Source organism: Perna viridis, chromosome 5 (assembly GCF_037379345.1).
Source record: "Perna viridis isolate PV_CMFRI_1.1 ecotype Kerala chromosome 5, ASM3737934v1, whole genome shotgun sequence".
Lineage (NCBI taxonomy): Eukaryota > Metazoa > Mollusca > Bivalvia > Mytilida > Mytilidae > Perna > Perna viridis.
Window position 1 is genome coordinate 8,293,382 of NC_142449.1, and position 13,190 is coordinate 8,306,571.

General features: G+C 33.5%; 2 protein-coding genes across 4 annotated transcripts; one reads left to right on the plus strand and one right to left on the minus strand.

Annotated features, from left to right (window-relative positions):
* Positions 1 to 5,072: 5,072 nt before the first annotated feature.
* Positions 5,073 to 6,445, minus strand: LOC148615833 (uncharacterized). The gene has a single exon (XM_088582487.1). The coding sequence runs from the start codon at positions 6,443 to 6,445 to the stop codon at positions 5,462 to 5,464; it is 984 nt and encodes a 327-aa protein (XP_088438613.1). The 3' UTR covers positions 5,073 to 5,461.
* A 601-nt stretch (positions 6,446 to 7,046) lies between these two features.
* LOC148615834 (CCAAT/enhancer-binding protein gamma-like) lies at positions 7,047 to 9,915 on the plus strand. 3 transcript variants are annotated; one of them, XM_088582490.1, is made up of 2 exons: positions 7,047 to 7,162; positions 7,932 to 9,915. In XM_088582490.1, exon 2 carries the CDS (start codon positions 7,949 to 7,951, stop codon positions 8,345 to 8,347), a length of 399 nt encoding a protein of 132 aa, XP_088438616.1. In that variant the 5' UTR covers positions 7,047 to 7,162; positions 7,932 to 7,948; the 3' UTR covers positions 8,348 to 9,915. The 3 variants fall into 3 exon arrangements, with proteins under 3 accessions (XP_088438616.1, XP_088438615.1, XP_088438614.1); XM_088582489.1 differs by having other exon boundaries at positions 7,047 to 7,137; XM_088582488.1 differs by lacking the exon at positions 7,047 to 7,162 and adding an exon at positions 7,332 to 7,355.
* Positions 9,916 to 13,190: the final 3,275 nt, after the last annotated feature.

Below are 13,190 nucleotides of genomic sequence, written 5' to 3' on the forward strand. Positions count from 1 at the left end.
TAAATTACCCCCACCGGGGTTTGTTTACTTGAGGCTCAATGGGAAATTCAACACGATTTCAGATAATAAATTAATCGTCGGACAGATGCAAAATAAGTGAAAGTATAAGATGGTATTTAATAACAATTTTTTTAAAAGAAAATAACAGGATTGTGTGGGTCGGGTGTCGTCGAAACCTCTTGAGACGTGTCTCACATTTGTCCAGATAATTAAGCTGTCTTGGTAGGCTATTTTTTTATTTTGCTTGGTCGCAGTTGGATTCTGGTTTGTAGATAAAATCTCTTTAAGATTTGTCCAACACTATACCTAAACTTAGGACAAACCCCTCAAATGTTATAATACATTCTTCATATTAACAACTATGTCCTGCATGATACCTTGGAACCAATTGTTTGCACCAGTATACGATTATGTTATATACCACATACACAAGTCATACATATGTTGAAATTGTGTGTTTTTCTGCTGATAATGGAAATGGAGTGCTTGTTGGATTTGACTGCTCAATAAGTTTTACTAGAGCGTTTTGTTTTTGTTTGCGGTACTGATTGAAGGAGGATGCATACATTAGAAACACCGCATTATTATGGTTTTAATTCCCCGATTATGATATTAGTCATGAATAAATGACATATGTTGCATTGTTCAATCACATTTAAAATCCTGATTTTTTTATGCAGTCAGAGTGAATTTTAACTATTTAATTAGGACTAACTGCAGCTCTGCATGAATTTATAGTCCTACAATATTGTTCAACTTTTTCATCAGAATACAAATATGGACACCAAAAATAAATCAATGATTTCAACTAAAAAACGCATCTCGCTGGCGCTTGTTTATAGGCACTCCTTCATTTTGATTGCTTTTTTGCGGTTAGAAGTCATTATAACAGGGCGGGATACAAAGTGAGATGGTTATCCGTTTTAACAAATAACGTGTGTGATCTATAAATACTTATCACTTTCAGTTTAGAGCATGATGCAAATCATAACGAGCAAAGATGGTTCATTAATATTAATTATATTTATAGTTTTGTCCTCTATCATTTTTCTGGTTTATTTGGAGGGTAAAGACATAGTCATGATCAGCAGGGTTAGTTATTGCAAGTTACTTCAAATAAATATACACGGTGAGCTAAAATTCGACGTATACATCTTTTTCTGGGTCGATTCCAATCAGTTCGTTTCACCTTATGATAAAACATTGTATTAATGTATCCCATCTACCCATTTAAACAAGTCATTCCATAGAGACCGACTGAGCGGTCCAAGATGTTCCGGTTGAAATCCGTGTCTCATTGGAAACCTTTATGACATATTAAAATGCCTAATATGTATGCCTTCAGGAAAAGAAATAAGTCGAATTGGTGTGCCAATATGGGTGTAATTTGCTTTCGGTAGGAAGGATTCTTTCTTCATGTTATCTTGTATTTTTCTACAAAATGCGATTTCCCTCTAGACCCCACCGCGTCATCGGTATTCCCCATTCATACGTCTATCGATTCAATACACATTTTTCTGGTTAACCTGAGGATTGAATTAAAGTGCACACAATGAATACACATTTCTCTGATTAGTATACGCATTATAAGCAGTTGAACATATAGGACGTTTGTGATATCTGCTTAGCCGGCTCAGACCATATTAGTAACATAAACATTTAATGTGTGTGTATTTTTAATTGAAATAACCTTTATTCTATTTTGCCATCAAGTTCGGACATTTTATAGGGTTTAAAGTTTCGCCAAATATATTAAAATACATGATTATTGAATATATATATGTTTTGACCTACTTCCGCTGAATTCGATCAGAACGAATTGTAAGTCGGATAGAAATAATAACTTTGTTTATATAGGTAATCTATGTCAGACCTTTGTACGAGGAACCAGTCCATGAATGTCCTCATCTAATTATTTGTTAAACCCTAACTTCCATATCACTTAACAACTTGAAACACTACATGTATCCCGAGATGCAATATCTACAATAACAGTGACTAAATAAAAATAATGGGATTATTGTATATGAAGGTCAAATTTGTGTCAATTAATTTGTTGTTTTTACTTATATCAACATATTTTTCATCTCAAAACTTGGTCATGTATACAGTTTGTCTTAGAGTTAGTTCAGGAATGCTGAGACTCTTGCAGATCCCAGGACGGGCATGCCGGGCGTACGCCTCTAAAAATGGAAACAAAATGCATTAAATCTTGATTTTTCACATATTCTACCCCCCTCATATTCGCTCAGCCTTTAATTCTAATTTTAATTTACGCCCCTAACCTGGGATCCTGGACTCTTCCTTACAATGATTATATTAACAGGTTGGTATATTGTTAAGTTGTTTTTACAATGATTATATTAACAGGTTGGTCTATTGTTAAGTTGTTTTTACAATGATTATATGAACAGGTTGGTCTATTGTTAAGTTGTTTTTACAATGATTATATTAACAGGTTGGTCTATTGTTAAGTTGTTTTTACAATGATTATATTAACAGGTTGGTCTATTGTTAAGTTGTTTTTACAATGATTATATTAACAGGTTGGTCTATTGTTAAGTTGTTTTTACAATGATTATATTAACAGGTTGGTCTATTGTTAAGTTGTTTTTACAATGATTATATTAACAGGTTGGTCTATTGTTAAGTTGTTTTTACAATGATTATATTAACAGGTTGGTCTATTGTTAACCTGGGATCCTGGACTCTTCCTTACAATGATTATATTAACAGGTTGGTCTATTGTTAACCTGGGATCCTGGACTCTTCCTTACAATGATTATATTAACAGGTTGGTATATTGTTAAGTTGTTTTTACAATGATTATATTAACAGGTTGGTCTATTGTTAAGTTGTTTTTACAATGATTATATTAACAGGTTGGTCTATTGTTAAGTTGTTTTTACAATGATTATATGAACAGGTTGGTCTATTGTTAAGTTGTTTTTACAATGATTATATTAACAGGTTGGTCTATTGTTAAGTTGTTTTTACAATGATTATATTAACAGGTTGGTCTATTGTTAAGTTGTTTTTACAATGATTATATTAACAGGTTGGTCTATTGTTAAGTTGTTTTTACAATGATTATATTAACAGGTTGGTCTATTGTTAACCTGGGATCCTGGACTCTTCCTTACAATGATTATATTAACAGGTTGGTCTATTGTTAACCTGGGATCCTGGACTCTTCCTTACAATGATTATATTAACAGGTTGGTCTATTGTTAACCTGGGATCCTGGACTCTTCCTTACAATGATTATATTAACAGGTTGGTCTATTGTTAACCTGGGATCCTGGACTCTTCCTTACAATGATTATATTAACAGGTTGGTCTATTGTTAAGTTGTTTTTTGATGTTGTTTTGTGTGTCTGTTATTCCAATTTTATGTTGTTTACAGTCGTGCACCAGACCTTCCACATACAAGTAAAAATGGAAACTCAGTACTTTACACGATCCTTTTGGGCCTAAAATATTGAAAATATTCCAGACAATAAAACGTTGAATGATATTATTTCAGAAGCCTCTGAAAACATAAATAGATGGGTTGCTGTGGTTTGAGTTGGTTGGCCTGTATACTCTGTAAATTTCCACGGTATCTAGGAAGTAGAATTCCACAAATATTCCACTAGTTTTTTTTTTCTATGAGAATAATTTCAAAAGTAACAATCCAAGAAAAGATAGTAATTGTTTATCAGCGGGGTCAACTTACGATGAACATTCATTTTGCCTGTTAGTTAGTTAACTTTGTTAGTTTGAACTGCCGCATCGACTTATCTTTTTATATTGATAATATTCCATCGGAAATGAAGACCAAACAACGGTACAAACATTTTTTTTTGTTGGAGCTACCCCAGTTATATCGGAACAATATTCGGACTGTCACACTTACATTCTTCAATGTTTTGTCCTTGGGTCAATTCCAATACAGGGATCGTATCATTTGGGGTTAAATCACATAAATATTTGGATTTTAGACCTATTTTCAAGATAATTGTTATCGAAGAACATTGTGGTCTAAATTAGCGATCATAGCAGCATTTCCTGGGTCATTGGGTTGAATATTTGAAATTAAAAAAATTCATGACACAGAAGCAAGAAAAAGAAGAGAAAATTTGTACAATTAAATGGACGTGGACTAGTTCTCCATCAGTTTTTAAAATAAATGTGTTTTTAGTGTAACATGTCTGCCTGGTGAGAGAAGCTGTAATATTTCAATAGGTTTTTACTCTTGATGTTCAATTAACCTAATTATATAGACAATTCAGATTTCGCTAGTAGTCATGTACAGCACGGAAGTGACCTGACGAATGTCAACAAAAAAAAATCTGAAGAATTCCCCACAATTTGGCCTAGTAAATTATGAAGGTACAACTGTTCTTTTCAGTAAAAATCAATATTTTTTGTCCACTCGTTCAAATCTCTTATCAAAAAATATGTTGTCGAAGACGATTTTATTGATGAATTCACTCGTGTGAATGATGTAATCCCGGATGCAACATCTCCCATAATTTTAAGATCCAAGCACTGACTTTTTGCAAGCAATGTGATCAGCGAAAGAGTAAACCCTCCCACTTTTTAGGTGCTTTTTTGATCGACTTTTCTTTCTTTTATGAATGTTAGCATGAAATCACTTTCTTGATTTTTGGTAATTGTTGTAGTTTACCGAAGGAAAGCTTTCGTAGTTTCGATGGTTCATGTGGTTGATGTGACGTGGGTGTATTTTTCTAATCACTTTACTCTGTTGTCTGGATTTCCAATATGATTAACTAGCAACCTCTTACAACTTAGGTTTATGTGCATACTTGTGTTATTCATTTGTATTTGTGAATGTAAACTGTTTCCGAGTTAAATCTTCAATCTTGACATTTTTCCCTTCAGTTCTGTAGATTCATTTTTCTGATGTGTTTCAAATGTTGTGTGCAAGACACACCATTTTTACCTGCATCTACTAGTGGCTATATAGGTGTATGTACTCTTAATTACTCTGTAGCTAAGCTTCAGTGTGCGGTGTTTACATGATGATGTATCAACTCTTATCAACTGACAAAAAACAAACTCCAAAATAAGTTTAGATAATAAGTTTATATTACAAAAGCATATAAAAGTTAGGTCCCTTACTTTAAACATATGTAGCGGGGACCTAACTATTAGTATATCACTACAAAAGGTATACAATCTATAAAAATATATACAACGAGAAAAACTTAGTTGTAATGGTTTATGATAATATTTAAATACGTCAAATGTTTCACAATTGAAAACATGTTCATTTATTAAGCGTTCAAATAAATCCAACTGCATCCCGTTGCACTTTCTTGAATTGTAACAGTTCTTACAAGTGCCATTTTCACAGTCAACTGTCCAAAAGCTTTCACATGGTAATGTTAAATGAGTAAATGTTCTATGTTCACTAAAAGTTACTGTAAATGAATGTCCAAAATTTGAGCGTTCGTCAGGAACACTTAGCCAACATTTTTTCAAGTTCTTTTGGCAAGGTTGAGCCAACATTTATGAACAAACTCTTCAATACGTTAAGTTCCTTGGTTAGCAAATCTAACTTCTTGTTTAATTGTTCGTTTTCGTCTGACAACTGCTGCACTCTCTGTTCAGTTTCTACTTGCTTCAATTTTGCTTTGTCTCTGCTCTTCCTGACTGCTATGTTGTTCCTCTCCCTCTTCTCGAAGTACTCAGGGGTATCTTTTGGTGGTTGACGTTTTCTTGGCCTTATTGGCCCGTTGCCCGATGGTTTTCTACCAGGTTTATTTCTGAACGGACGAATGACCGCTGGTTCTCTTGGGGAGGGAACGGTAGATGAAACAAATTGTTCCGAAAATGCAGAGTCACGGCTGGTTTCATCAACTTGTTCCAACAAATCGTCGGCGTTGACAGTAATTAATGTATACTCCCCAGTTCCCTGAGATTTTGAGGCTGAATCCTCGGTATTCATAAATTCTACGTCTTTATAAGTATTGTCACTAAAAACAACGTTAGTGAAAGTATTTGTAGTAACACTATCTATGGCTGACCTTTCGTTTGCCCGTTGCACCAATTCAAGGAGTGTTGTATCTTCCCTTGTTGTCAGAGCTGTAGCTAAACTTTCGAAGTCTTCCTCATTAACTTCTGCTCCTTTTAATAGTTCTTGGATGTCAACTGAAGCTTCGAAAGATGGGTCCAAATCAAATGGAACTTTGAGGTCACTTTCTGTGACGGTTTCAACACCGGAGGCGCACAGGTGCGTATTTTGCGATATCAAACTTTCTTTGAGCCATGCTGTATCTTCAAAAATAATATCAAACTTATTAGGATCTGCCGTAGAAGCAAACTTCTGTGACCCGAAGGTCACGCTAGTCTCTGTACGCAAATCTAAATTGCGTGGTAGTATTTCCTCAATTGCACTTTGAAATTCAGACATACCCCGGTAAAGTATAATTTTCATTCGGAAACGCGAAATATATATACTAGGATCTATTATATTCTTGCGCGAAAATCTGGCTAACGAACCACTTCACCGAATTTGATTTTTTTAATAATTGCGGATGATTTTGCTCTTTTTTTCTGAATGTTGCATATTCAAATTATGAATATGTGATTTTTTCTTCTTTAAGAGGCATTATAAACATCAGTGATTGGTGTTTTTATAGAATTTTCCAAGAACTATTTTTTTCTATTCAGCCATTTTGTTGTCACTTTAGGCTTAAAATAGAATATGATGTATATTGTAAAATGATTGGTTGATAAATTAAGAAATGACGACTTATTCATTTGGAATACTTTGAGGTTCTAGGTGGGAACCCGGTCAACTGTATCAAACTGGGAATCCCTTAATATTGACTGCAGTACTATTACGCGTATTGCGTAATTTGTAGTTTCATTTTTAATGTCTGTATTAGACTAATCATATCATACAATATATTCATTTTACAATTTTCAGTATATCAGCTTGTGTCTTGTTTTCCTGTTATAGTTTTTAATGAATCTACTCTCCGATATTATTCTCTGCCGAATTCTTTACAGGAATCTCCTTCTCTGTATTAGCCAATCACGTCATTGCATCACGTCTAAACTTGGTCAGAAAATTTTAGTCTTATCTTTTTTTCAAGTTAAATTCACGAACTTCTTTTGCTGTTGGTAAGTAATTCTATTTACTGTTAAGGTAAGCTTTATAGACATTATTTTTTTTCTTATTTTAAGTAAAATGTTCGCAGATTCTTGAAGACATGTCACCTGTGTTTTCATTTGGAATGATTTCGCAATCACTTGTACATACTATATATGCTGCCCACCGACAGTCAGTTTGAAACTTCGCTTAAAATGTTTCGAAAGTGTTTGATGAATGTATTATAGAGGTTAATTTGCCTAGTTAACGTATGATAAATTTGGATATGATGCAATACAAAATTGCCTGCATGTACATGCACATAACTCCGTCAAAAAAGCAGATAGCTACAAAATTTAGCTCCTGTCAGTGGCGAACTCCCTATCCTTTTAAGGCTTATTGTTAATTTTGTGTAAAATTTGGCAAATAATAAGCAAATCTGACAGAGCTACATGTACCAAGAGGTGGGTGATTCATCTGGTAAAACATGCATAAATAATCTGATAAATAATCATAATGACTGAAGACAACTTTCACATTTGCTATTTACGTTGAATCTAGTGGAAACTGGTTTACGGTGTTATACTAGACAAGGAAAGGATATAGAAATCGAAGGCGAAAAGAACAAAAATATTTGTGGAAATACGTCTCCCCTGTTGACCTTGATTTAATTAAAGAACTTTTTACGGAACAGAAGTGAATGTGAAAGTTATCTATTGTTTCATAACATTTGTACCTGCAAGCTTTTTATATGCTTCAGTCATATAGTTTATGTTGCAAATAAATTTACATGTATGTATCTTAAGAATACCTTTCAATGCTTCAGGTTATAGCTGGGTTAATATGGACCCCATTAAAAGAGGTCTTACTACCAGTGATGAAGATGGTACATGTAGCAGTGTAGATGAAAATTCTTGCAATGGCCCAAGGTACAAAAGACGAAAATTGGAAAAAGGAAGTGATGAATACACCAAAAGGAGAGAAAGAAATAACATTGCTGTGAAGAAAAGCAGAGAAAAAAGTCGTCAGAAAGCTAGGGAAACCTTAGCCCAGGTTGATAAACTCAGGAAAGAAAATGAAAACTTGGAACAGAAAGTTACAATTTTATCAAAGGAATTAGGTGTTCTTAAAGACTTGTTTTTAGCTCATGCTGGAACATCATCGCCTGCAGAATGCTCTACTAGTGTTACACATATAGTTAAAACTGAAGTCAAAGACCACGAATATTCATCAGTCAATTGATCAAATTTTGTAACAGCATTCGTTTTGAATCATTGAAAATGATGATACCAGTGATTTTTTATACAGATTATTGTAATTTCTTTGTTTTTGATTATTATAGTTATGTTATGAAATGTTTGAAAACACTATTTGTTAAATGTTTGTTTCAATAATTTATGTTTTTTTAGCATTCTTTTCCTTTTTAAAATTGCTTTTTAATTACTGGTTTTCTGATGGCTGCTTGTTATTCTAATATTCATTCATTACATTTAACTTGCACTGTTTTTGTTCATATGTATATGTGCATGTGTATATCATGTATATTTGTTTCGTTTTTTATCATGGAAGCTAAATTCGACAAATTTCTCATAAAAATCATTTTTACTTTAATCTGATATTAGGCGGTTTTATATGGATAGTTTTAATCACATATGTAACTGAGTGTTCAGGCAATATTTGGGCAAAAGTATTTCCACTGCCGATGATTTCCTTAACTATAAAGGCAATGTTACAGATACAAAAACTTTTTCCCAGAACAAATATGATCAAAAAGCCAGGCTTTAAGACCAGGCTTAATTTGTTTCAGTTATGACTATACATTAGAGGTCAATTCAATGGAGTACATGTAGATAAAAGAATAAAAAATTCAAATACAACAAAGAAAGTAGAACTTTTTGTTACTTGTGAATACAGTCTACAGGGCAACGAAAGTTGAAAAATTAATTTGGTCTGAGAAAATTCTTAGCTGTTTATGACATCATTGATTTCAAAGACTTTGATTGGAGTTACCATAGAAGTTAAAAATATTTTCAAGCGTAAGTATTTTTCAAGTTTTGTGGCACTGGGGCCAGTTGACATATTAATAAGCCTATACAAGATTATTAATCTGAAATTGTGATTACATTTACTTCAGTTTTTTTTTTCTGTTGAACATTAACCATGTACATAACATAGCCTGAGACAAGTTGATATATTATCTGTCATTTTGTACATGCATGTTCATGTTTGATTTTTTTTCAATCAAATCATACCTGTGAGTAGTGCTATCATATTTTGTGATCAGGGAAATGATTTTATAACTTATGATTTTATTCTATTGCATAAATTCAATAGAGCAGTCACATTATCACATCATGTAGTTTAAAATTTGAATGGTCAGATGCAATTTAGTTTGTAATTTAGTATGTAACTGCCTTAATTAAATGATTTTATAGGGCACAATGTTTAATTTTGTTTATGGAATCACTGTATCTGTATACATGTACATGTATATAAAAGCAATAGAACCTTCAAGTTTACACAAGATGTGATGGTGTACTCTTAACATGTATGATATATGTCTACTGCTTGTTAGATGTTATTTTTAAGTTTATAAACAAATCACTTGAGTGAAAGTAAAGAATGTATTTATTATACAATGTGTTTTGTTGTTTCTGTTCATAATTCAAAGTTTTAACAAATTTGACAGCACTAATCACTAAGGAAAATTTAGTTCATTCTTGATTCTATTTGTGAACTACAGAATCCTAGGACATATTTAAACCTTAATGTATGATGAACAAAATAAAAATAAAGTTAAAAAATTCTTACTGAGTGTGTTTTCCAATTGGGTTTTAATGGCAAATTTGAGGGATCACAGCAACTCAAACATTTCTGTCAGCTTGTTTGGAATTGGCCAGGTGTTTTCTTGTAGCTAAAATGCTTTTATGGCTAATGAATATCCACAGCATGAGCAATTAAGATGAGGTTTACCCATACTACTGAATAGCTTGAAATGATCTACCCCTTGTTCTGACAAATTTCCTCTTAATGAGGTTAGTAAGAGTTTTAATAAGATTTACCTTATTAGCTTAGTTTGACATAACAGAGCCCAGTTAGGCTTTGATGTAAACCTTATCTCTGGTTGACATGCCAGGGCCTAGTTAGGCCTTGATGTAAACCTTATCTCTGGTTGACATGCCAGAGCCCAGTTCGGCCTTGATGTAAACCTATCTCTGGTTAACACACCAGAGCCCAGTTAGGCCTTGAAGTAAAGCTTATCTCTGGTTAACATAACAGAGCCAAGTTAGGCTTTGAGGTAAAGCTTATCTCTGGTTAACATAACAGAGCCCAGTTAGACTTTGAGGTAAACCTTATCTTTGGTTGACATAACAGAGCCCAGTGATGCCTTGAGGTTAACCTGATCTCTGGTTGACCTACAAGAGCCCAGTTAGGCCTTGAGGTAAACCTAATCTCTGGTTACATAACAGAGCCCAGTTATGCTTTGAGGTAAACCTGATCTCGGGTTGGCATAACAGAGCCCAGTGAGGCCTTGAGGTAAACCTTATCTCTGGTTAACATAACAGAACAGAGCCCAGTTACGCTTTGAGGTAAACCTTTTCTCTGGTTGACATACAAGAGCCCAGTTAGGCCTTGGGGTAAACCTTATCTTTGGTTGACATAACAGAGTTCAATAAGCCCTGAGGTAAACCTTTCTGGTTGACATAACTGAGCCCAGTTGGGCTTTGAGGTTAGCCTAATCACTGGTTGACATAACAAAGCCAAGTAAAGTGGTTGAAACATTACTAACCTGGAGACCCACGTTTCATAAAATCTATGTAGTTCTATATAAAAGAAAATCTTCGGCATCAATCAAAAATTTAGAATGTCATTTGACAATCAATGTGTATTGGGAGTCGCTGGTTATATAATTGCACCCCACCCCGAAAAAAGGAAAACTCATACAGGTGCCATAATGCAAAAAATGTTCAAGGAAAACAATGATTTTCACAATTCTTATAGATTAATTGTCATTAAATGTTTCCGAACTTATACATTCTATCTATCACTTGAACAAACTTGGCTTTGTACTTGATAAACAAGGTAAGTTTGATTTTTTTGCAACTGTTTACGGGGAAACATGTCACCCCACTGGCCCACTCCTACACTTTATTCAGGTAATGATCCAAACACAAACAATTATCACTCTCATCTCTAATATGTTGCTGGCTTGGAGGTGAAGAGGCAACACATCTTAAAATATTTTATGTCACTGTAATTGATTGAACTAAAGATCACTACATTTAAGGTGCAAGACTACTTACATTTTGTTATGACTTGCTACTTAAGAAATGTGTTCCAGACTATGCCCTCTGTTAAATATCCACCTACACATGTATTTTATGTATACTGTCAAACCAATGCACAGTTGTGGTCAACGAGCAGGACCACAAATGTTTATTTTTATATAATTTGTAAATGGACTCAATAAAATCAATTATAAATTGCCTTTAATTTGATATGATGACATACCGTGAATAAAAAGCTTTGCCAAGTACAGCATGATACGACAGCAATATTAGTTTTTACCACACTAGACACAGGGACTTGCAGTTCGTTATGGACACAATATTATACAGGCGTAGCGTACGGTGTTGGTGTCATATTTGGTAACGTCGGAATCGGCAAAATTTCGACGTCTTTTTTGTATTGCGACGTACATCGTTCTATAATTGTAACGTGTAAAAAGAAGTGTTCTTAATTAATTTTTTACATAAAATAATACACACGACATAATTATCCGATTCGATATTATTTTTTCGTACGTTTTGGTCAATTGAAATGATCAGATTACATCCTGGTATGGTAAATGATTTAAAGGAAATTTTATCCTATGAGAAAAATGTTAGGAATTATGAAAACATATTTCGTGATGCGCTAAAAAAGTAAAACGCCCTCACTAGAACAGAAAGCCAACAAGTTCATTACATCCACAGTCGTATTAATTAAATCTAGTGTCGTAACTTTTCAATACTTTTTATTGTTTTTTAAATTGACGTTAAAAGGGTTTTTACGTCGCAAAACAGAACATTACTTTGGAAACGTCAAAAATGCGCTTTGTGACATTTTTGTTAGACACGGTTTTACATTATATATATATATAACCCATTTGTTAAGACAAAGAAAAAATGAAATGATAACACCATAGACGAGGATGAATACATTTTTAAGTATATGAAGAAATCGACTCAACACCATTTGCCTTTTTGAACAATTCGTTCGAATTTCGCATGGTGTACGCGTGAATAAATAAAATATACAAATTTTAGATGTTGTGACATTTTGGTTAGACACAGACAACATGCTAAGATACATGTTCAACCTAGTACCATTATTTTTAGAATATACTATCTACAACATATATACAAATAAAACTCAAAATTTCATAGTTATTAGTTCACTCAAAACTAACGAAAAAAGCTTTTGATAAAGACCGGGTAGCACGCAACGTGTAGAAAACGTCGGGAAAAATACAACGTGACATCAGAACATACGGGCGTATTTATCTACTATTAGACAATAAAACTCATTATTTTTTAGAATAAACATATTCTGAATATTTATATAGTCCTTTAAGCGTGAATATACTTTGGTAAAAGAGTAATCAAGGGAACCAAGGTTACAGCGGTAACCAAAAGAATGTAATCCAGGGACAAAGACCAGACATGGAAAACAGACATACACAACAAAGAACATAAAGTAACTAAAATCATACATACAAAGTAACAAAAGTAAATGAGCAACTCGGACTCCACTAAAAACTGGGAACATGGACCAGGTGCACCGGTAGGGTAAGCGTCCTCTGCTTTTCTAGAAACACCCGCCGAGTTGCTCATAAAAAGTCAAGTCCGGGGTAGACAAAAATACTATTCGTTGTCATATTTTATAACGGTAGGCAAGAAAGTAGCCAATGGCCAACGTCGAAAAAATAAAGATTTGTGACATAATTGAAATACGGACCAAAAGGCTTTTAACAAAAAGACTGATTGAACATTTTATATATATTTTCATTGGGGTTATGTAATAAATTGTCAATATAGTTAAT

Coding starts and splice junctions, on each gene's coding strand:
- LOC148615833 (XM_088582487.1), bottom strand. CDS start 6,445: ATGAAAATTATACTTTACCGGGGTATGTCTGAATTTCAAAGTGCAATT.